Source organism: Apteryx mantelli, chromosome 1, assembly GCF_036417845.1.
Source record: "Apteryx mantelli isolate bAptMan1 chromosome 1, bAptMan1.hap1, whole genome shotgun sequence".
NCBI lineage: Eukaryota > Metazoa > Chordata > Aves > Apterygiformes > Apterygidae > Apteryx > Apteryx mantelli.
Genome location: NC_089978.1, coordinates 221,057,825 through 221,080,427, shown reverse-complemented (window position 1 = coordinate 221,080,427; position 22,603 = coordinate 221,057,825). Strand labels below are relative to the sequence as shown.

Genomic DNA, 22,603 nt, shown 5'->3' with positions numbered 1-22,603 from the left:
TGGGCATCTGTATGGAAGGAGAATGAGGCAGAGACTATCCTCCCTGCGGCAAGATGTAGACAGGGACCAGCACAAGAGCAAAGAGACACAGGGAGCTACTGGATCAGGGACCAGCCTTGCCCTCATTGTAAAGCTGAGAGGACCAGGCAATGGCTGTCCCAGCATTTCTCTAAACCTGTCTCACCTCCCCCTGGGGCAGACACTTCAGTAGAAGAGGACTTCTACCAAGAAATCAATCCATGACTTGCTTTCACGAGAATTTTACTGCAGCCTAATTTTTCCCTGAAGCCCTGGAAAAGCTGGCTGGATCTGTATGAAACCCCAGCAAGTGAGGATTGGGGGGAACTATATTTCAATAAAAAACAAATTTAAACCATCTGATTTCTGCCTAGAAGTGTGTAATTTATACATAAGAGTGTATTTATAGCATTCTGTAGGCACAGTCTATTAAAGACAGCTTGTTTCATAGCAGGCAAGACCCCGAGCTCATTCTTCAACACAGTCACTCAAATTAATCGAATATTTCAGCCAGTGTGAGTTTTTTTCTGCTGGCTACCTGTTTGTAACAAGGAGTGGGTTACTAGAAAACTGTAGTAGGAGAAATATTAGCATGGGAAAAGCCACGGCCAAGAGTCTACTGGTAGAGCTCCCCCTGCACCCCAGTGAGAGTTAGAACGTCCTTCAGTTTGACTCTTATTTTCTTCTACCTAGAAAAATCTTTACTACAACACCAAGGAGCTTTGTGAAAGCTTTGAAAGCAGCTCCTGTTTCAGTTCTGAATGTGTCAGTGGAAAATATTTTGAGGCCCCCTATCTGTTAATTACTTTGAAAGCTCTGATACCCGTGTGAATTCGGTCACATGGAATTCAGATATGTTTTATCTGAAGAAGGCTTTCCTAACAAGTCCTGTATAAATTCGCCTTTGCTAGACTGATCTGCTGTTTCCATCAAACATGAAGCTGATTTTGGTCTTCAGTGCCCTCTTTGGGGCTTCCTTGTGCCTGGAAACATTTGTTGGGTGAGTTACACTTTTGCAGAAGACCTTTCATTTCAAGGCCATACTTTTCAGTTACTCCTTTTCTCATTATCTTCACTTTACAAAATCTGTTTGAGGCGTATTCTTTTCTTTTCATAACTAACTTGTCTCCAAAATATGTTAACTTAGCTCCTTGTGCATCTCAAATCACTTGGAGGTAAGGGGAATCTGGCTATGCAGTTCTACCAAAGAGTATCATAGTCCTAATACTGCACTAAATGATATGATATAATTAAGCCACTATGAAGTTGGTGGCTTTGATACTTCAAGATTTGAATGAATCCTCCTCTTTAGCTTGATCTGGGTTTTCCAAGGAGATGGGTCTAGCTGCAGAGTTAAATTCGTCTTAAATTCATGTTCACCGAAGGCTTTTTTCAGCTTCTGGTAGAACTAGGGATCAGCCTCAAAAGCCTAGATCTGGATCTGAACCTCACTGCAAAGCTTGAATATTCAGCCTAACAGAGCTGGTCCTGCAAATATTGGAGCCAGAAGATCACGACCTGGCTTCATATCTGAACAAGCTCAAGAGTTAGTGTTTGAGATTCAGGGTTTAAATTCTTTCTCACAGACCTGTGAATGTTTTGAGTTATGAGTAACCCCAAAAGATAAGAAGTGAAGCTCATTTGAAGCTTTCATGTTCCACATGATTTTAATAAATGGCCAGAAAAGAAACTCAGAAGTCCCACTAAGACTTCTGTTTATGCTGTTTTCCTTCTGCAGAAGTGTGATTTTATGTACCTGAGTGATTCTGTGCTATCACTCCATAAAGTTTTATTTCCACTTCTGGTTTTAATACATTTGCCTGAGAATTCACTCAAAATTATATGCAGAACTATTCCAGGGAGATCCATGATCCTAGAACTAAACTTTCAGTAAAAGTCAGACTCTGTACACAGCTTCTGCCTCAATAAATGTTATTCCTTTCAGTCCTGAAATTTCACAAACCTCCGGCTTGGATCATTATTCAAGTGAAAGATTACTAGCTTCTCATTATTTTTGGAGATTCTTATTTCCCTTTACATGTTTAATCCTCTTCAGAGCCTTGCTAAGCAATTTGAATCATTATTTCCAACCATTATGTTCTAAAGTTTTATCTGCATATTGCATCACAAAATATCTCCTTTTGGTTTGCTTCCCCACAGCCTTACTGAGCATGTAAGAACCTTAATAGATGATAAAAAACCCCCAAAAAACTAACAGATGCTTCCTGGAATATAGTGAGTGAACAGTAGATTCTAATGAATAAATATCTGTATATTAAAATGTAAGGATTAAGAACAAGAGATATAAATTTAGTTTACTAAATCGACTCTAGAGTTTATTAAGACTAGGAGAAACTATTGTGATCATTTAATCTGGTCTCCTGCATAATATAGACTGGTTTCTCTTGAATTCATTCCTGCATCACATCCAGGAGTGGTGGCTAGTGAGCCCTATCTCTTAAAAAAAGAATCCAGTCAGGAAATGGAAGCTTACAATGATGGAGAATCCAATAAAAAGTTATTGCCGTGGTAAAGTACTTCACTGTTTGTTTGACTTGGTTCTTATCCTTCTCTTCATCAGCCTGAACAAGCCCAGATTCATCAACCTCTCTGCACAGTGCTGTTTCCTTGTACCCATTTTACCAAGCAGCCTGGGTCACCCTGTGTTTAGATGTGATAAACCTGTCTTTAGAGATCTAAAAAGTACAGTGTCTAGTCTAAGTTAATCACTGAGGTTACCTCTGTAACCAGTGGAGGGAGGTCCTTTCAGGAGGTGATTCATTCCACCCGACTGTCTGGAATGGTACAAGCCACCCTCTGATGGTATCAGCTTCTGGTAACAGAGGGAAGTTAGTCAACAGTCTTTGCCTAAACAACTAAAGCAAGGTGAGATGAATCCCATATTTAGTGTCTGCTCTACTATTTTTATATAATGCTCCCCAAACATTTTATCATTTGCAAACATTTGATCATTTGCAAACTCAACCAGAACTTTTTTTTTCGCAAGTTGTCGACAAAAATAATAAATAGGTGCAAGACCGATCCTTGTAACCAATTAAAAACTCGGCCACTTGATGATGTCTCGTTTCCAGTGAAACCTTAGGAACTGCCATTTAACTAGGTACTAACCTAAGGCAGTGTAGCAGGTTGGATCTGCAGGTTGCTAGTCAAACTCTTGGGTGGCACTAAGTCAATTGCATTAGAGAAGTCTGTACTCATTGTATCAATACAAGTGACTATTCTCCAAATCCATAATCTCAATAAGAAGCAAGTTCAACAAGGTCCTTTCGCAAGACTGTTTCTCAAGGCTTGTTGATTTACTGCAGACACCAGGTTCTCCGAATCAAGGCAAGCAATGAGGAACAGATTAAACAATTACAGCTTTTGGAAGCGCTGGAACATCTTCAGGTATGTTATTACCACGGAGGCATTTGTTGACACTTCAGACCATGGCTTCATCAGGGGTAGGACTTTGCATCGTGTTGGGAAGGTTCTCACCATACTGTGGCAGCTGCCATAAATAAACAGCTGCCACAGTAGTTGGTGTTTGATCGACAAGTTCTAGCACCAGCCTGGCAGTCAGGAGTGCCTGCATTCAAATTCTCTCTCGGCTGGGTTTGCAATCATATTTGAACCGATCTGCTCTAAACCTTAGTGTCAAAACCCCTGTTTTTAAAATGGGGGTGCTAATATTTCTGTACTTGTCTCCAAGAGTGGTGGGAGGAATTTGTTAGTTAGAGTCTATACCATATCGAAACAGTAAAGCACACGATAAAATTCTAGGTATTAGGGTTCTTATTGCCATTGCAGAGAATTTTTATTATAATTATCTTTAAAAATATTGATTTGAATAATATATAAACCAAAATTTTAAAAGTCATACGAAAGGAGAAATAAAAGCAGTGTTTCACATCACCTAATAATGTAATACGGAGCTTTTCTTGAAACTATGACTGGTAAAAAGGAGAACAATAAAATAATCATAATAGAAGGCTAAAATCTCCTCTTGCTTATACAACTGAGGCTCTGAAGTCAGTGAAAATGCTGACTCTAACCTCCCCCTGGCTCTTTTTTTCTTTCCCAAGTTGATCACATTAACTGGTACAAGGTTGTGGTGAGGCTGAGCTGAAGAATGGAACATGCCGTAAGCATGACGTGGCACGACGCTGCCAGAGTTGTACAATTTGGGAGAAATCAGTGTTTGTAGAGCTTTAGCGAAGCTGTCTGCAGAGCGCGCCTTCCCAAAACAAATCCATTTTCCTTCTTGTTTTCAGCTGGATTTCTGGTTAAACCCCTCTACCCCTGCTCTCCCTGTGGATGTCCGAATCCCCTTTAACAGCCTCCAAGCCGTCAAAGTCTTCCTGGAGTCCAACAACATTGAGTACTCTATCCTGATTGAAGACCTGCAGGTAGACAATGCTGTGGGCATGTGATTAGCTTCTATATCCAGTGGAAAGAAATAGCGGTTCATGATCTGGCCTCGTTCGTTAATTCATGCACTGTTTCCCGTTCTGCTTTCCATGAGGACCGCTTTCCCTTCCCTTGCTTTTGCAGACTGTGGATCAAGTTACTGTTTCCCCAGAGATGGTCTGTGGACCATTGATGCCCTGGGAAGCTGTGGAGATCACTCTGCAGATGCTCTCTGAAGCCATTCTGAACAGTGACATTATTAAACTCTTTCGTTCCGTAGGGCTATTCTGATAAGTGAAATTTTGTGTGATCTTTTGCCGTCGGAAGTTTGGGAATCACTGCAGTAAGTTACCCATAATTCAGTAAGCTGTGCTGTGGACAGCTCTGGACATCATAACCCCAAAGAACTGTACAGCACAGTGTGAGGGCAAAAACCACACTCTTGGGCACTAATCTAGTACTGTTTCATGAGCAGTAATTCCAGAATGGCATCTAAAGATTAACTCAGCGGAAACACTGCCCTTTTCTCAAGCTTTCCAATACTAATCTTGTTCATCTTAACAAGCGTTTAAAATTTAATACTGACCATTTAAATACCAGTGATCTTGCCTTCTTCGCTACAGCTAAGTCCATCAGAAACATCAGTTTGCTCCGTAGCTGTGTGAAGCTTGGGACTGTGTCCAGAGCCAGTACACAGCGGCACCATCTCGTTATTTGAGGTGAACATTGGGTGAGAAGTCTGCCAAGCAAGCAGGCTTTCCTCCACATTTGAATGGCTTGTTTTAGGTCGTACTAGATGAAGAAAAGCAAGATATGGCCCGCAGTCAGCAACGGGAGCGCGGCAGCAACACTTTCAACTATGGAGCTTACCATTCTTTAGCTGCGGTGAGTAGCTTGAATCCAACTTTTGGGGAAGATGATTCTTTTTTCTGGCTTTTTTTCACGCTCTCTTCGATCAAATCCTATACTAGGATCTAAAATTCCTTTCTGGCTTCTTCTGGTACACAGTTTTGTTTTTAAATGGATTTTTTTTTCTGTGGTCAGCACAGTGGGCCAACGCTCTCCCTCGCAGTGTTGCAAGAGGCCAGTGTTGATCACACTTTTTCTTAAACTTTTGGACAGAGCTCTATCAAAATATTTCCTTCTGACCCCTCAGAGATACTTCAGAAGAGAGCGAGAAATAAATAAATCTTGAAATAGGGAAATACAGGGAAGCTGCAGCCATCAAGCAGAGCAGAGGATAAGGTATTTTTTACTACCAGAAAGTTCTTGAAGTGGATTTTGAGCTTGTTCTTGGAATAAGTGGATCTTGGAGATAGGCAGTACTTCCTCATGCATCCGAGAAGCTGGGGAATAGCACTGACCACCCTAACGTAGGGTGAGCTGGGGCTCTGGAGAGGCCATACTAATGCAGGCAGAAGGGGATAAAGTGGGTTTCACCAGATCCTACAGAATTCATCAGATCCTACGATTGTTCTGGGCAGCACAATACATAGATGGAATATAAGTGTCATGCTGACTTTTAATTTTAGATTTATGAAGAACTGGATAATATTGCACAGGAGCACAGCAGCATTGTCAGCAAGCTAAAGATTGGGGAATCCTATGAAAAGCGGCCTTTGTATGTGCTCAAGGTATGGTTCCTGTGTATATAACAGATTAAAGAGTGTGTGTACGTGTATATGTGTGACTATATACATATATATATATTTATGTATGAATATATATATACACATATACTACTATAAAATTATTATAGATTGTATTATATTATAGATATGGTACAATTCAGTCCAAAGCATCCCAGTCTCTATGGGGTGGTTGACTAAGAGGTGTCAGTAAGAGTTTTACAAGTTTCTGCTTTATTTGACAGTTCAGCACTGGAGGAACCAACCGTCCTGCAATCTGGATTGATGCTGGTATCCATTCCCGAGAGTGGGTTACCCAAGCCAGCGCAGTATGGATAGCTAATAAGGTCACTTCAGCAGTGATTGATTTTCTTTTGCCTTGGGAATGCCATTGACTGTTTAAAAGTATATCTACCGCACCTATATGTACTTAACCAGATCTGCTGCCTCTGCTTCACCTGTCCTAAAATGCAGCTGACTCCAGACAGAACATGGCAACTATTTAGACACAGAGTTGAAATATTACAACAGCAGGGAGAAGTTTAGGTAGGCAAAATGTAATAGTCCAGGTGGAATTGCTGAGGACTCCAGGACTGATAGCTTTACGAGTGACTGAGGACTTTGAAAAAATTAAGATTATTTTGAGAAAATTATTATTAGTTTGCTGCTTCGGTCTGCAGACACAGAGGAGCACTGTGTGGTTACCTTTCACAAAAGTGCTAAAAAATTCCAGCTCTATTCAAATGAGCATTTAAATTCTGCTGAAAATGAGTAAGCCACCAGAGATGTGCAGCATATTATAGATTCCCAAACTGGGCTAATTCATCTCGATCCTAGTGCTAGCTTTGGTGCGTTCTCGGGGACTTGCCGGAGAGAATTTTGTTGCCCTCTTCCATTAAATCCCTGTCTTCTGAATAAAATAGTAGAACAGATTCATTGCTCTCTCCAAGCCCCAGGTTTGACAAGGAACAGTTACTGCCAGCAGATGATTAATGTTTCTTGTTTGCCTATCCAGAAAGCCAGACTTGCCTCTGTACCCAGCTGTTAGAGTGTAAGCATGAGGGAAGGAAATATGCTGATCATCACGGTGTGCCGTACTTTATCTCCGCTTAGATTGCTTCTGACTATGGCAGTGATCCATCCATCACCTCTCTGCTGAAAAAAATGGACATTTTCCTGCTGGCAGTCACAAACCCTGATGGATATGAATTCACTCAGACCAAAGTGAGTAAGCACACTGCCTCCAAGCCGATTCAGAAAGCTGTCATGCTCTTCCAAGCCGACAATAAATCTGAGGGAAGTAGGTTCCAAAAGTCCGTTTGTTAATGTTGTGACGAGGAAATGCAAGAGAGTCGGGCAGCCCAAGACACCGATTGCTTGTCTAATCCATCTTTTTTCTTCACTGTAAATTCACCAGCCCTTTGGTTGTTTCCATTGGCGCATCTTGGCAGTTAGTCCATCCGAAGTGATCTTAGGCTTGCGCCTAGGATCACTTCCTGTCGAATGGTAACCGTTTCTGGGTAGTAGGCATCATGCAAGCCCTGAGCTTTGTTCCTTTGCAAAGCCACAGTGTTGCTTTGTTTTAGAATCGCATGTGGCGGAAGACACGCTCCAAGATTCAAGGCAGTCTGTGTGTCGGAGTTGATCCAAACAGGAACTGGGATGCAGGTTTTGGAGGTAGGAACAAGGTTTTTGGATTCGGGCTGTCACTAAGAAGAAGGTTCCCTTTCACACTCCTGGATCCTGTTACACGGGAACAGCAATCTCCTTAACATAAGGATTCCGAAAGCAAATGGTCAAATATAATAGTAGTTGCCTTTTGTAAAGATAATTTCTTACTGACTAGTTGCTAAAGAGCTGAAGATGAGACAAGTAGCCTGTACCTTCTGGCAGTAAGTCTCTTCAGCATCCATACTCTGTCACTGCTGTCATCTATCAGCATTCAAGGCTTTGCTGAAGACCTGTTGTTAGGAATCGCACAGCTTTGTGTTGGTCTGCTTTGTCCTTCCCTGAACACCAGTTCTTACTTTGCTCTGCTTTTGTACCAAAACAGGTCCTGGAGCCAGTAATAATCCCTGCTCTGACTCTTACCATGGGCCCAGTGCCAACTCGGAGGTGGAAGTGAAATCTATTGTAGATTTTATTAAGAATCATGGAAATACGGTGGCCTTCCTCACCCTCCACAGCTACTCTCAGCTCCTGATGTATCCCTACGGCTATAAATGCACTAAACCAGCAGACTATGCAGAGCTGGTGAGACACATTGACTCAACTATATCTTCCTTCCAGGTGGCTTTCCATACTTGAGTATTATAGTGAGATAGCAGGATAAATGGGCTGAATTCAGCCATCCTATCGTAACGGTAACCATCCATGGGAGTGAACGGGAGCTGCTGCAATGCAATACCTTTAAAAGAGAAGTCTGGGTCATATGCAAACACATGCCATTCCCACCCGTTGTCAGCCCTGTTCACTCACTCCGAGGCTGGTCTGCATTTCCTTCTTTAGCTTAAATGACAGTATTCATGTCTTTGAGGGGATATGAACCATACCATCATAGGACAATTTAGGTCTGGAGGCCTCTAATCCAACTCTCTGCTCAAAGCAGGCCAGCTTTGAAGTCAGGACCAGCTTCAAAGTTAGAAGAGGCTGCTTAGAGCCTTGCCCATCTGAGTTTTGAATGTTGCCAAAGACAGATTCCACAGTTTCTTTGGGCCCATTCTGAAGTTTTCCGTGCTCATGGGGATTTTCTTTTTCCTAATATCTCTGTGGAATTTTGTGTGGGGCATTTTGTTTGTTGCCCCTTGTCCTTTTGCTGTACACCTCCAAGAAGAGCCTGGCTCTGTTTTTTTCTACAACCACCCATTACATAGTTGAAGTGAGCACAAAGCTGACTGCTAAGTATTGGAAAAGCTCTAAATGCCTTGGGGTTTTCTTGCATCTTCTGAACCTTTTATTGACAAGACAGTGGGTGAGATGAAACACCAGGTGATTTGATATGGAAGCTTTTATGTTAATTTGCCTGTAATATCACCTCCCCAAAATACTGTGGAAGCTGTGATTGCTGTCACTAGTATCCAGTAATGAAGACATTAATTCATTTGGCACGGCTCATTTTGGGGGGAGTGAAAGTAGGTTGTAAACCAGTTTGGAGACTTCCCTAAATAGGGTTCAGGATGGTGAAATCTGAAGATTTAGTGTCATTAAGCGTGGCTACTTTCTGACTCTTCCTTCATCCTCTGCTCTCCAGGATACCTTGGGGAGAGCTGCTGCCAGTTCCGTCCGTTCCCTGTATGGCACCGCCTATAAAGTGGGAAGCATTTGCTCTACTATCTGTGAGTATTTCGCCATTCTGAGCTTTATGGGTTATCCCAGGGAAACATGCCACGCTTTGGTCTCCCCCCAAGTTCTCTGACCCACAAGGTCCTTCACGAAGGTAGTGTTGCTTCAGCAGAGTGACGCCACCAGTCAGATGTTGCCAGCTGAGCGTTCACATGAAGGCCTAATACTTGTCCCTCACAAATATTACCACCGTAAAGTTCTCTTCTGGATAGCATCATCTCAGTGCCATATGACCCAAACCAAGAATGCTTTCGCTTACTTGGGTATGGCCTGATCCTGAGAAATTCCTGGCATATTCAGCACAAAGTGGTTATGGTAGCTGCGAGTGCTGCGTGGAAGCATAACCCAGATCAACCCTCCATGCATCAACCCAGATCAACCCTCCATTCATCCCTTGTGGCTTTTTCTCCCTTTCTCTTTCAGACCAAGCCAGTGGAGGCAGCATTGACTGGAGCTACGATTATGGCATCAAATACTCTTTTGCCTTTGAGCTGAGAGACACAGGTAGTTACGGTTTCCTCCTGCCAGCCAGCCAAATCATCCCAACTGCAGAGGAGACCTGGCTGGGTCTGAAGACGATCATGGAGCATGTGCGAGATAATACATACTAAAATTCGGGACGGGAATCGACTGTCTAAATTCTCTTCCCTTGACATGCTTGAGACAATTGTAACCACATGGCATATGGCTGAATAAAAAGTTTGTGTGCATTCCTCCTACAGCAATGCGTGTCTGTATATAAAGAGCATTTCATGCATATCTCTTTGGTTCTCTGCATTTGGGTTTGCATGGTAGACTCCTTATGAGGCGTTAGAGATTTTAGGACCCAGTCAAAACTCTGTAACAGGCCCTGTTGGAGTCCACCTCAACAAGACACAGTAGGAGCTGTGATGAAAGGAGAGGAGGGTGGAAGATGTGACTGCTCCTGTGACTAACTACTACTGAGATTTTACAAATGACCTCCAGTTAGAAAAAGAAACCAAGCCTTTTCCCACCTCGATAAAGAGGTCATCCAAGGGACTTCCGTCAGCGCAGAGGCTGAGGAGAGAATTAAAATCTAAGAGCAGTATGGCTCAGAGCGAGGGGTAAAGGTCTGCTTGGAGAAGAGGCATCCGACCCCCAGCCTGTGACTGCAGTAGCCTGTCCTGCCGTGTGGCCCCTCAGGTGGCTTCTGCAGCTACGTCTATATTAGTAAATAAATACCCGGAATCATTCCCGGGCACCACAATGCAATTACCTATACTGTTAAACTCTCGTATACACTCCCAGGTGTGATTTCAGCCCTATTCCAACTCAGATTCTCCACGTTCCCGTGATGATTTAATTTACTAGTATAGGCAGACTGTGAAACCGCCGCGCCACGAGTCGCGTTTGGACTTCCTCCTTTGGATGAAGTGCCTGAGCTATCTTCAAAACCGATTCTGCAGATCTGGCGCCACCTTTTCATCTCTTGCAGGAGCAGTGGGCGATACGTTGCGGGGGGGGTTGGCTAAAAAAGCCGCTAACGGTTCTCCGCGGTGGTTAGAAGCAGAGGCAAGGAAAAGTTCGTGGACGAAGGATGCTTTGGGGCTTATCGAAGACAAAGATTCGGGCGCAGCCTCTGCCTGAGGATGCTGCCAAGCCACCGGCCACTGAGGGTGTCCTGGGGTGGCCTCACCGTGTGTTTGTCCCGGCCCTTTCCTCCCTCCCTAGGTTTGGCCACCGGGCATGGTTAGAGAGAGGACCACGATGGAAGGACACCTGCCCTGACCCAGCGTGGCCGGGCTTGAGCATCCCCTGTCCCCCTCCATACAGGTGGGCTCCCTTGTTGTGTCTTCCAGCCTCCCAATTTCTTGAGCCTCACGAGCCGACAGCTTCTGGCCGTGTTTCTGAGCCACCAAGGCGTCGGGCATCATCAATCCCTGCCCCTGGCGCAATAGCTGTCAAGTCTAACAGGCTTATCTTGATGTCCTCTGCTTGCCCCAGCAGCTGGCGAGTTACTCACGCCGTCGGGAGCGTGGCTGGAAAACAAACACGCCCTGCGCGAGAGGGCAAAACCTGGGTTCAGGCCCAAAGGACGCAAGGCTGTTGGCAGGGAAAAGCAGGTGAAGGTGCAGGTGAGGCGCCAGGCAGCTCCACGTGGGTTCGGCACGGGGCTGAGGGAAGCCTGGGCATGGAGGGACTCTGCCGTGCTGCTGCTCAACCCGTGCATCTGCTGGTCCCTCCCGTTGGCGCTCGGTGACTCTCCGGGATGGGGCCGTGTTTCCAAACTGTCCCATCCTTCCATGGCTCATGACGGAGCTCAAGTGCTGCTGGCTAAAGGTTGCTGGTGGGAGGCACCAGCTTGGTCCCCAGATCCACCTGAGCCGCTGCCTCTGCGTGGGCGACCCTGTGAGCGGCAGGAGCGGTGGTGGGCGACCAGCTGCAGGTGCCTTCGCACTGGGCTGGACGGGGTGGTAGAATTCAGCTCTGGTCCTGCCCTGGCTTTGAAGCTCCATCCTGGCAGAGACCATCTGAGCTTCTAGGCCATCTTGTCCCTCTTCTTCTAAGTGCATGGCTTGATGACAACGGCATCCGGTTTTGGGACCCCCACTACCAGAGAGACACTGATAAACCAGAATGAGGTCAGTGGAGGCCACCGAGATGTTCAGCAGCTGGAGCACACGTCCTGTGAGGGACAGCTGAGGGAGCTGGACTGGTTCAGCCTGGAGAGGAGACCTACGAGCAGCTCTCCCGTACCTTCGAGAAGGTTACGGAGAAGATGGAGCCAGGCTCTTCATCGCGGTGCATGATGGGGCGTGAGAAACAACAGTATGAACTGAAACGAGAGATGTTCAGACTGGATATAAGAAAAACCCTTCCCACCACGAGGACAGAGTGGTCCAGATTGCCTGGAGAGCTTGTGCAGTCTCCATCCTTGAAGGGTTTCAAGACCCAACTAGACAAGACCCTGAGTAACCTGGTCTGACCCTGCTTTGGGCGGGAGGTTGGACCAGAGACCTCCTGAGGTCCCTTCCAACCTGAATTATCCCGTGATCCTATGATCCTAATACCCTGCCTAAATGAGGACCTCTTTCCCCATCATCCAGGCCCCCAAAGCTTGTCCCCGGCTGTGTGGAGCAGCCCAGTGGCTCCCAACGGTGCTGGCCGGGGACGAGCTCAGAGATGCCACCACGGATGCGCGTGGGGATTCCCGGCAGGAATCGCCCGACAGCTGGTGTACTGTGAAGCCACAAAGGTCGCCCACACGTCCCTAAATCCTTCCCTCTGCTACGCAGACCCGGGACCTCCAGCTCCCGCTGGGACGAGGCAGGACACGGGGAAAACGCCCTCCCCGGCCGCCCGCAGCAGGTCCGGGGCCTCGAGGAGGATATTTCCAGAGCCTCCCTGGTTTGGCGGCTCCTTTATTTGCTTCTCCAAATAAAACACACGTTTTTGGCTCCGGGGAACTGTTCCTCGCTTATCTGTTTGCTGTGTGCCCAGCAGATGTGGCCTTGGTGAGAAGGTCCTCGAGGTGCCCCGGCGGGACACCCGGGGGCTATATAGGTCCTCGGGGGCCGAGGCACGGCCACGGCCACGGCCACGGCCACCACCATGCGGGGCTTCTTGCTCGTCGTCGCCGTCGCGGCGGCCGCCTGCGGCGAGGAGCTCTTCGTGGGGTGAGTCTGGCCGCGGTAGCCCTTTCCTGGGCGGATCGAGTGCTCCGCTACGCGATGTCTCCCTTCATCTTTTGCTCTTGCCTTCCTTCAGGGACCAGGTCCTACGCGCCGTGGCAGGTGACGAGGAGCAGCTCGCCCTGCTCCGGGACCTGGGGGAGCAGGCGGAGCTGCAGGTGAGAGCCCATCGCCCCGGCGTCGGGGCTGCGCCCCAGTCTAAGGCACGTCCGCTGCGCTGCACAGCTCGGCGGCGGCGCCGGATCCGCTGCCGGGAGGGCTCATCCCGTCCCCGCGCACGGCTGGGCTCTCTCCCGAGAAACGCAGCCTGCAGTGGAGACCCCGTCCCACCTCGGATGCCCATCCGAGGCCAGGTGGAGCCACGTTCCTCACCCAAGATGCTGGTGACCACTAAATGTAAACCGTGATTAGCTGCTGTTTTCCTAGCATCCCTTGGGAAGCCGCCCAGATGTCCCCACGTGGCTCCCCGGCGCTCCCGGCAGAAGAGCCCGAGGCGCCGGTGGAGTCAACCTCCCCCTTTCCCCAAGCCAGGTTGACTTCTGGCGTGGTCCCACCAAGCCCAACCTCCCTGTGGACCTGAGGGTCCCTTTCTGGAGCCTCCAAGCCGTCAAAAGCTTCCTGGAGGCCAACGGCGTCACCTACAGCGTCATGATCGAGGACGTGCAGGTGAGGGGCGCCCGGTGGGACGCAGCTCCTCGCCTCCATCCCAGCGGGAGGAGCTGGGGACAAACCGGAGAAGGTGGAAAGCAGAAGCCATCTCCATCGGACTTTTGCAAAAAAAAAACCCACCTGGTGGGTGGGAATAAAGCACCAACCGGGCGCTCTTCCAACCAGGAACTGCTCGACGAGGAGAAGAGGACCATGGCGCTGTCCCGGAGGCTGGAGAGGAGCACAGGCACTTTCGACTTTGCCTCCTACCACACCATCGAGGAGGTGGGTGGCCCGGCAGGGTGCCCCCACCCCACCCCACCCCACGTCGCCCGCGGTGGGGTGACGCCGCCGCTCTCCCCGGCAGATCTACGGCTGGATGGAGGCGCTGGCGGCGGCCCACCCCGGCCTGGTCACCAGGCTGCAGATCGGGCAGAGCTACGAGAAGCGGCCGCTCTACGTGCTGAAGGTGGGTGCTGCCGGGCACCCGCAAGCGCCGGCGCCGGCCTGGCCTGGGAGCGGAGCCATGGGAAAGTGCAGGCGTGCACAAGCCTGCACACGCGTGCACAAGCCTGAACACGCGTGCACAAGCCTGAACATGCGTGCACAAGCCTGCACACAGGTGCACAAGCCTGAACATGCATGCACAAGCCTGCACACACGTGCACAAGCCTGCACACAAATGCACAAGCCTGCACACACATGCACAAGCCTGAACATGCATGCACAAGCCTGCACACACATGCACAAGCCTGCACACAAATGCACAAGCCTGCACACACATGCACAAGCCTGAACATGCATGCACAAGCTTGCACATGTGTGCACAAGCCTGCACAGGTGTGCACAAGCCTGCACACAAATGCACAAGCCTGCATATGCATGCACAAGCCTGCACACATGTGCACAAGCCTTCACCCACATGCACAAGCCTTCACACAAACGCACAAGCCTGAACACGCGTGCACAAGCCTTCACACAAACGCACAAGCCTGCACACGCGTGCACAAGCCTGCACATGCATCCACAAGCCTGCACACACATGCATAAGCCCGCACACACAAGCCCGCACACAAATGCACAAGCCTGCATGTGCACAAGCTTGCACACATGCACTCACAAGCCTGCACACGCATGTGCAAGCTGCCAGGTGTGTGCACAAGCCTTCACACACGTGCACAAGCCTGTGCATGTGAGCACAAGCCTGCAGACATGTGCACAAGCCTGCACACGCGTGCACAAGCCTGCAGGTGTGCGCATGAGCCTGCACAGGCATGCACAAGCCTGCACATGCACCCACAAGCATGCATACACATGCACAAGCCTGCAGACATGTGCACAAGTCTGCACACACGTGCACAAGTCTGCAGATGTGTCCACAAGCCTGCAGACGTGCACAAGCCTGCCCACGCATGCACAAGCCTGCAGACATGTGCACAAGCCTGCCCACGCGTGCACAAGCGTGTGCCGCTGACGCCGGCGCGCTCCCTTCGCAGTTCAGCACGGGCGGAGCGGGCCGGCCCGCCATCTGGCTCGACACCGGCATTCACTCGCGCGAGTGGATCACCCAAGCCACCGGCGTGTGGACCGCCAACAAGGTAGGCGCCAGCGTGTCCCCCCCCCCCCCCCCCCCCCCCCATCGCTGAGGACCAGGCTCAGCTAGACCATGCCCGGGAGGTGGCCACCATGCCTGCTCCTACGGAAACCTCTGGGGATGGGACCTCCGACCTCCCCGGGCTTCTCCCAGCAATTTCCAAGTGCTTCCCGGGTCTCCTGTGTTGATGGTGAAGCTGGTGGCACCTCATATGGTGTTGGCCGTTGAGCTCTTCCACCACCGTGGACATGCGGCTCCTTGGTCGCTGCCCGTCCCCCGGAGCGGCTGGTGCGGGGTTCGAGGTGGTTCCTTCTTCTCCCCTCGCCGTGCAGATAGCCGAGGAGTACGGCAAGGACCCCTCCGTGACCGCCATCCTGGACAGCATGGACATCTTCTTCGAGATCGTCACCAACCCTGACGGCTTCGCTTACACCCACAGCACCGTAAGTGCCGCGACGGGGAGGAAAAGCCTCGTCCTGACCCCCCCCCCCCAGGTCCAGCATCCCCCAGGACCTCCCATCCAAGGAGCTGCCTTGGACGCCCACCACGCGCGGTGGCCACCCCGGTTCCGGGTGGAGAAGAGCCCGGGGTTGCCCCATCCCACCCGGGATGTCAGCCGAGAGCTGCCGGAGCGGGTCGGCGGAGACCGTTTTCATCTCCTGGTGGGAGACACCCCGACGGGAGCCCTGGTGGCTCATCCCCACCAGCCCCGTGACGGTGTCTCCCCCGGTGTCCCTCGCTCCTAGAACCGCCTGTGGCGAAAGACGAGGTCCGTCAACGCCGGCTCCTCCTGCGTCGGCGTGGACCCCAACCGAAACTGGGACGCGGGCTTCGGAGGTACGGTGGGGCCGCAAGGGCCATGGACGGTGGGTGGTGGCACCATCCCCACGTCCGGGAGGCCGCGGAGGCGGTGAACATCCCGCATGCCGGCGAGCGAAACCCGGGTGTCGCTTCTCCCTCGGGCGCCCGCGGCACCTCGCGAGCGGGTGTCTCCTCGCTCACGTCCCCAGGACCCGGCTCCAGCAGCAACCCCTGCTCCGAAACCTACCACGGCCCCTACGCCCACTCCGAGAGCGAGGTGAGCGCCATCGCCGACTTCATCCTCCGCCACGGGAACGTCAAAGCCGCCGTCTCCATCCACAGCTACTCGCAGATGCTCATGTTCCCCTACGGCTACAAGGCGGCGCCGGCGCCCGACCGCCGGGAGCTGGTGAGGTGGCCGCATCACCCAAGGGTGGTCTCCTAGGTCCTCGGGGGGGGGGGGGGGGGACAACCCCTCACCCATGCCCTTTTTTTGGGGTGGTGGTGGGGGATGTCCTCCTTGCAGAACGACCTGGCCGCCGAGGCCGTGCGAGACTTGGCCGCCGTCTACGGCACCGAGTACACCTACGGGAGCATCATCGACACCATCTGTAAGTGTCACCTCCGCCGCCACGCCGCCGCGGGGCGTGAAAACCCCCCCCCCCCACGGTTTTGGGTCACCTCCTCCGGCGTCCCGTCACCCTCCGCAGACCAGGCGGCCGGCACCACCGTGGACTGGGCGTACGACAACGGCGTCAAGTTCTCCTACACCTTCGAGCTGAGGGACACGGGCCGCTACGGCTTCCTGCTGCCCGCCGGCCAGATCGTCCCCACCGCCCGGGAGACCTGGCCGGCGCTGCTGGACATCATGCTGCACGCCCTGGAGCACCCCTACTAAACGGGAGCCGGGACGCCCCGGTGAGGGGCCCCGCGGGAAGAAGCCCGCCGCCCCTGTTGTCTCATCCGGCAGATTTTTCGGCACCTCGGCGCGGTCCCGCGTTTCGGGGAATAAAACCCGTATTCGCCCCGCGGCTCCTTCCCTTCCACGTGACGCCGCTCTCGGCCTCGGCAGCTCGGCCGGCGCCAGCTGCGGCCTTCCCGGCGCCGGTGCCGGACCTGTGGGAACCGGGACAGCTGGCGGCGGCACCCTTAAAAATCCGCCCCCACCGCGCTCCGCCGACCGACCGGCCGGAGATGAGGGGCCTGGTGCTGCTCGCGACCCTGGTGGCTGCGGCCGCCGGCGCCGAGACCTTCGTCGGGTAAATTCGGGATGGGGGGGGTGCGGGAACCGCGTCCCGGGTGGGAGAAGCCGGTTCAACTTCTTTGCCCCCCCAACCCCCACCGCGGGGATGCGGGGGGAGGCGTTTCACGCAGCGCGCCCCGACGCCACGGTGAGGGGCACCGAGCCGCGGCTCCCGTCCCATCCCGCCCGCGGGGACGCCGGCTCTAAGGGAAACTGAGGCAGGAAGGGGAGGATGTTTGGGAGCGGGGGGGAGGGAGGTGGGGGCTCTTCTCATCCCGCCGCCCGCAGGCACCAGGTGCTGCGCGTCCTGCCCGGCAGCGCGGCGGAGCTGCAGAGCCTGCGGGAGCTGCAGGAGCTCGAGCACCTGCAGGTAACACTGCCGCGGTGGCGGCTCGGTTGGGTGGGTTTTTTTGGGGGGGGGGGTTCGGCCAGCTTGCACCCCCCCAACCAACCAACCCGTCTCTCACCCCCCCCCCCCCCCGTTGCAGCTGGACTTCTGGCTGGCGCCGCGGGGCCCCGGGGCACCGGTGGACGTGCGGGTGCCCTTCGCCAGCCTGCAGCCCGTCAAAGCCCACCTGGAGGCTCGCGGCGTGCCCTACTCCGTCATGATCGAGGACGTGCAGGTCAGCGGGCGGCTGGCCGGGCCGCCGTCCCGTGTCCCGTATCCCGTATCCATATCCCGTATCCCACCCCACCCACGACCGCTCTCATCCAGCCCTTCCCCGTGTCGCCCAGGCGCTGGTGGACCAGGAGCGGACGCAGACGGGACGCCGGCGGCTCCTGCCCGCTTCCACCGACGCCTTCAACTACGCCGCCTACCACAACCTGGACGAGGTACCGGCCAGCACGGCCACGGCTTCTCTTTCATTATTATTAATTATTTATTATAATTTTTTAAGGAAACTCTAAGGTTCGGGGGCGACCGCCGCGCCGGCGGCTTCCTCCCCGCAGATCTACGCCTTCATGGACCTGCTGGTGGCCGAAAACCCCGACCTGGTCAGCAAGGTGGAGATCGGCCGGACGACCGAAGGTCGCCCCATCTACGTGCTCAAGGTGAGGCCACCGGCTCCCGCATCCCCCCCCCGCAAACCGAGACCTTTGCGGCTCCGAACCCCAACTGCCCCCCAAATTAGAGCCGGAAAGGGCTTGAGTTTTGCGTTCGGGGCGCTCTGCTTCCGCAGTTCAGCAAGGGGGGCACCAAGCGCCCCGCCGTCTGGATCGACACCGGCATCCACTCCCGCGAATGGGTGACGCAGGCCAGCGGCGTCTGGTTCGCCAAGGCGGTAGGGACGGGACGGGACGGGACGGGATGGGATGGGTGCCGGGAGCGGGCTGCGCTCCGGCGGCGGCACGGGAACCCTCATGCCCCGGCGCTTCCAGATCGCCTCGGACCACGAGAAAGATGAGGGCTTGGCCTCCATCCTCGCCGAGATGGACATCTTCCTGGAGATCGTCACCAACCCCGACGGCTTCGTCTTCACCCACACCAAGGTGCCGGCGGTGGCGGCGGTGGCGCCGGGACCCCCATCGGGCGCCGCTTCCCCCCCCTCCCCGTGCCGCTGACCGGCTCTGTCCTCCCAGAACCGCCTGTGGCGCAAGACCCGCTCCACGCACTCGGGCTCCCTCTGCGTCGGCGTCGACGCCAACCGCAACTGGGACGCGGGATTCGGAGGTCAGAGCGCTGCCCGCTGGCCCTGCGCCTTTGCGGTGCCGTTCGTCCCCGGGGAAGGGATGGACTTTGCTCCGGGGCTGCTCCATCCCTGGAAACTGGGACGTGGGTTTGGGCTCCACCAAGACCTTGGTGTCCCCATGCACCAGCACGGCGGGGACCAGCAGTGACAACTGTCGCACCAATGCTGAGCAGGAGCCCCCAGAGTGGTCCTTGCTGGCCACCACGCAGCCAAGGGGTGGGAGATGCTTTTGGGCTCGTACCTTCGCTGCTAGGACTCACCGAGCCACCCAGCCGGGCCACCAAAGCAGCTCTCTCCATCACCCGCTGCGTTTCCATGTGTCACCTTCCCTCCGCAGGGTCCGGCTCCAGCGGGAACCCCTGCTCGGACACCTACCGCGGGCCCTACGCCAACTCGGAGCCCGAGGTGAAGGCCATCGTGGACTTCGTGAAGAACCACGGGAACATCAAGGCCTTCATCTCCATCCACAGCTACTCGCAGCTCCTGCTCTACCCCTACGGCTACACCACCACCCCCGCGGCCGACCAGAAGGAGCTGGTAGGGCGGACGCGGGGGTGCGGAGGGGGCCAGGAGGCCGCCGGGGCTCATTCTCCTGCGAGGTGGCTCCAAACCTCCTCCTGCTCCGGTTGCTTGTGCGACTGCTGCCCGTGGCCTCATCTCCCCGGGTTAAGCTCTTCCCTTTTAGCCGTCCCACCGTGCCCGGCCGACTAGCACCCAGATGTGCCGGAGCAGCCACCATCCCGCCCTACGGAGCGGGATGTCCGCGAGCCGAACGTCTCCTGGGGGGCCGCATCCTCCCCTTTCTCCGGCTCATCCGTCTCCCTTCTGCCTCTTTCCCGCAGCACCAGGTGGCCCAAAAGGCCGTCGCAGCACTGGCTTCCGCGTACGGGACCGCGTACGAGTACGGCAGCATCATCACAACCATCTGTAAGTACCCGGCGGTTGTCCGCCGAAACCCCTCGCACCCGGAAAAGGTCCCGGCGCGGTGGGACGCATCCCCGTCGGCGGTACTCAACGAGGACAGGCTAACCCGCTGCCTCCGGTCGCTGCCTTTCCCCGTTTAGACGAGGCGAGCGGAGGAACCATCGACTGGACCTACAACCAGGGCATTAAGTACTCCTTCACCTTCGAGCTGCGGGACACGGGCCGCTACGGCTTCCTGCTGCCCGCCAGCCAGATCATCCCCACCGCCCAGGAGACCTGGTTGGCGCTGAGGGTCATCATGCTGCACGCGCTGGAGCACCCCTACTAAACGGGGGCCGGGGGGGAGGGGAACAACGTGATAAATAAACGTAAAGCTGGAGGAGAAGCGTCTCTTGTCGTTGCCCCTTTTCCCAGTTCCGTGGGAAAGCACCGTCCTTCATCCCATACCGCTTGAACCGAGCTCACCAAGGCCGGGTCTCGTTGCTGCTCCGTTTTGTCTAACCCTTTTGCTGCCGTGGGGGCATTTACCGTGACGGTCACGCCGGAAAGCGGTGCCGCTTGCCTCTGTGGTATCCCTTCTCCTCCTGCCTGGATCCGGGCTGTAAGGAAGCTGACAGCTTCTGGGAAAAGTGAGGGGAAGGCAGGGGAACCTAAGGTCCCCGCACTGCCTTGACCAACCGAGGGCCCGACGCAGTTTCTTCCGCCCCAAGCTCTGCCGTGTCGTTTTGGGGTCAAACGCGGCCGCGTGGCGCCGTCGGAAAGGTCTCCCCGTGCCGGCCCTTAGGCACCGGCCCTCCCTGGGGGAGCCAGGGCAGGGCCCACGCCGACCCCTGCTCTCCGCAAGCGCTGCTCCAAGCTTTCCGTTAGTCTTCAGACCTCACATTGAAACGCGGTACCCAGCCATATGGTGTCACTGATTTTTTATTAAATTAAACAATTAAGAGTCCCACGCTATTATATAGAGTTCCTTCCTCCCACACCAGGCACCACCAGGGCAGAAGACCAAAAAAACCCACACACATCCACCAAGAGAGCAAGAAGACGGGAAGGCACACGGCGCTTGAGGAGCTTAAACAGCTCAGACTAGTTTCATCCCTCTGGTTCAGGTTTCCCACAGCCTGGAGCAGCCAGGGATTTCAGCCCCTTCTCCATCAGCTGGATAGCAAAACCAGGACTTGGTGTAAGCCAACACAGACGACCCCTACTCTTGTCTCTGGTTTCACCCGGATGCCTTTTAGAGTTGCTTGCATCTGTAACAGCACTTCCAAGTGCTCGTGGAGCTGAAGTCTCCTTTTTGCAAGCCGGTGGCACCCTGCACGCTCTGCTGGTCCCTGGTTTAAGCACGTAACAAATGTTCTCTTGGCTCTCACCCCTCTTGCGCACATTAAGCTTCAGCCGTATTGATCAACCATATCATTTTCCAGGCACAAGAGCACTGTCAACTGGTTCAGGCAAGATACCAGCTGAATTATGGATGAGGCGTCATTTAGTTCAACTTTTTATTTCACATCAACATAAAAACAGAGCTGCCGTACAAACCAGAAAGGGGCGGCGGACTCGGGACGTCAAGATCACAACAGGCAACTGCGCGAGCCGCGGTTATTCCCCAACCAACGCTTGGCGTTTCTGCGAGGCGTCAATGTCCAACTCTTTCCATGGATATCCACCTACTCAGTAAGGGTCTCCCTGCCCTGTTTAGCCAGCGGGGAAACCAAAGCCCAGAGAGGCGAGCCGGCTTCCCAAGGCTGCATAAAACTGTGGACAAGAACGAGGTCCCTGCGGCTCCTGCTTGGGGCTCAACCGTTTCAACAAATACTTTCAAGCAGCGATGCTGCAGTTCAGTGAAAAGATAAGCAGTCTGAACGGGAAAGACACCCTGCTTCGTTCAAGAGAAGGACATCTGCCAACAGAGTGACCAGAAGTCTTCCCTCCCAGAGGAGTGATAAAGCCAGAAGGCAACAGAGCAGACCAGTTGGTAGGACCATGCTAAGACCAGCTAAAGCTGGGCTGAAACGAGATGGTATTTCCACAGCCAGTCCTAGCGACTTCTTAAACCTAACACCCGACCAGGCCGACTCTCTTAATACGCGCACACGCCCGCGCTCCCTACAGCAACCCGGCGCACCGGGTGGCCCTCAGTGGGCAGCCTGGAAGGACACCTTGTACAGATCACAGCTGGCTGGTCCACATGAAAGCGTCCAAGGACGTCTGTGGGAAGCGGGGAGCTCTCCCTCTATCTCACTGCCATCAGATGTCATTACGTATAAAAATACAGAGCTATATTTAACCACAAACGCGTTCAATTCTTACGACTCCTCGTAGCAGTTGGGTACTTTTCAGGACTCTATTTACAACCTTTCTGGATTTTTAAGGGCACGATACGGTCGGTGATAAAAGCGCAGGCTAGAGGTATCGCTACTGGGCCCGATCCTGAGAGACGCCAAGCGCTAGCGCGGCCCAGGGCTGCCCATCAGGCTCGAGGGCACATCGCGCTCGGCAGGATCGGGCCCCACGGTTTGATAGGGCTGAGGAGGATCGGAACGAAACCACCAGTCCCCAGCCACAGGAACATCACCTGCACGAGCCCTCCTCCGATCTGAGATTGGGCTAGAGACCCCGGAGCTGCGGTTCATGCTCTGCTACCAACATTT

The 22,603-nt window shown here is 53.3% G+C and overlaps 3 protein-coding genes across 3 annotated transcripts; all 3 read left to right on the top strand.

The window, feature by feature from the left end:
• Positions 1-938: 938 nt before the first annotated feature.
• LOC106489370 (carboxypeptidase A2-like) lies at positions 939-10,062 on the top strand. The gene is made up of 11 exons (XM_013948553.2): positions 939-1,018; positions 3,345-3,426; positions 4,293-4,427; positions 5,215-5,313; positions 5,961-6,062; positions 6,302-6,403; positions 7,170-7,280; positions 7,643-7,733; positions 8,110-8,309; positions 9,307-9,391; positions 9,822-10,062. The coding sequence occupies exons 1-11, from the start codon at positions 954-956 to the stop codon at positions 10,007-10,009; spliced, it is 1,260 nt and encodes a 419-aa protein (XP_013804007.2). The 5' UTR covers positions 939-953; the 3' UTR covers positions 10,010-10,062.
• Positions 10,063-12,971: 2,909 nt separating this feature from the next.
• LOC106489368 (carboxypeptidase A1-like) lies at positions 12,972-16,992 on the top strand. The gene is made up of 11 exons (XM_067289992.1): positions 12,972-13,036; positions 13,128-13,209; positions 13,583-13,717; positions 13,886-13,984; positions 14,067-14,168; positions 15,196-15,297; positions 15,626-15,736; positions 16,040-16,130; positions 16,304-16,503; positions 16,621-16,705; positions 16,805-16,992. Exons 1-11 carry the CDS (start codon positions 12,972-12,974, stop codon positions 16,990-16,992), a joined length of 1,260 nt encoding a protein of 419 aa, XP_067146093.1.
• A 212-nt stretch (positions 16,993-17,204) lies between these two features.
• Positions 17,205-20,280, top strand: LOC106489371 (carboxypeptidase A1-like). The gene is made up of 11 exons (XM_067289991.1): positions 17,205-17,353; positions 17,626-17,707; positions 17,826-17,960; positions 18,073-18,171; positions 18,289-18,390; positions 18,519-18,620; positions 18,718-18,828; positions 18,919-19,009; positions 19,366-19,565; positions 19,871-19,955; positions 20,093-20,280. Exons 1-11 carry the CDS (start codon positions 17,289-17,291, stop codon positions 20,278-20,280), a joined length of 1,260 nt encoding a protein of 419 aa, XP_067146092.1. The 5' UTR covers positions 17,205-17,288.
• Positions 20,281-22,603: the final 2,323 nt, after the last annotated feature.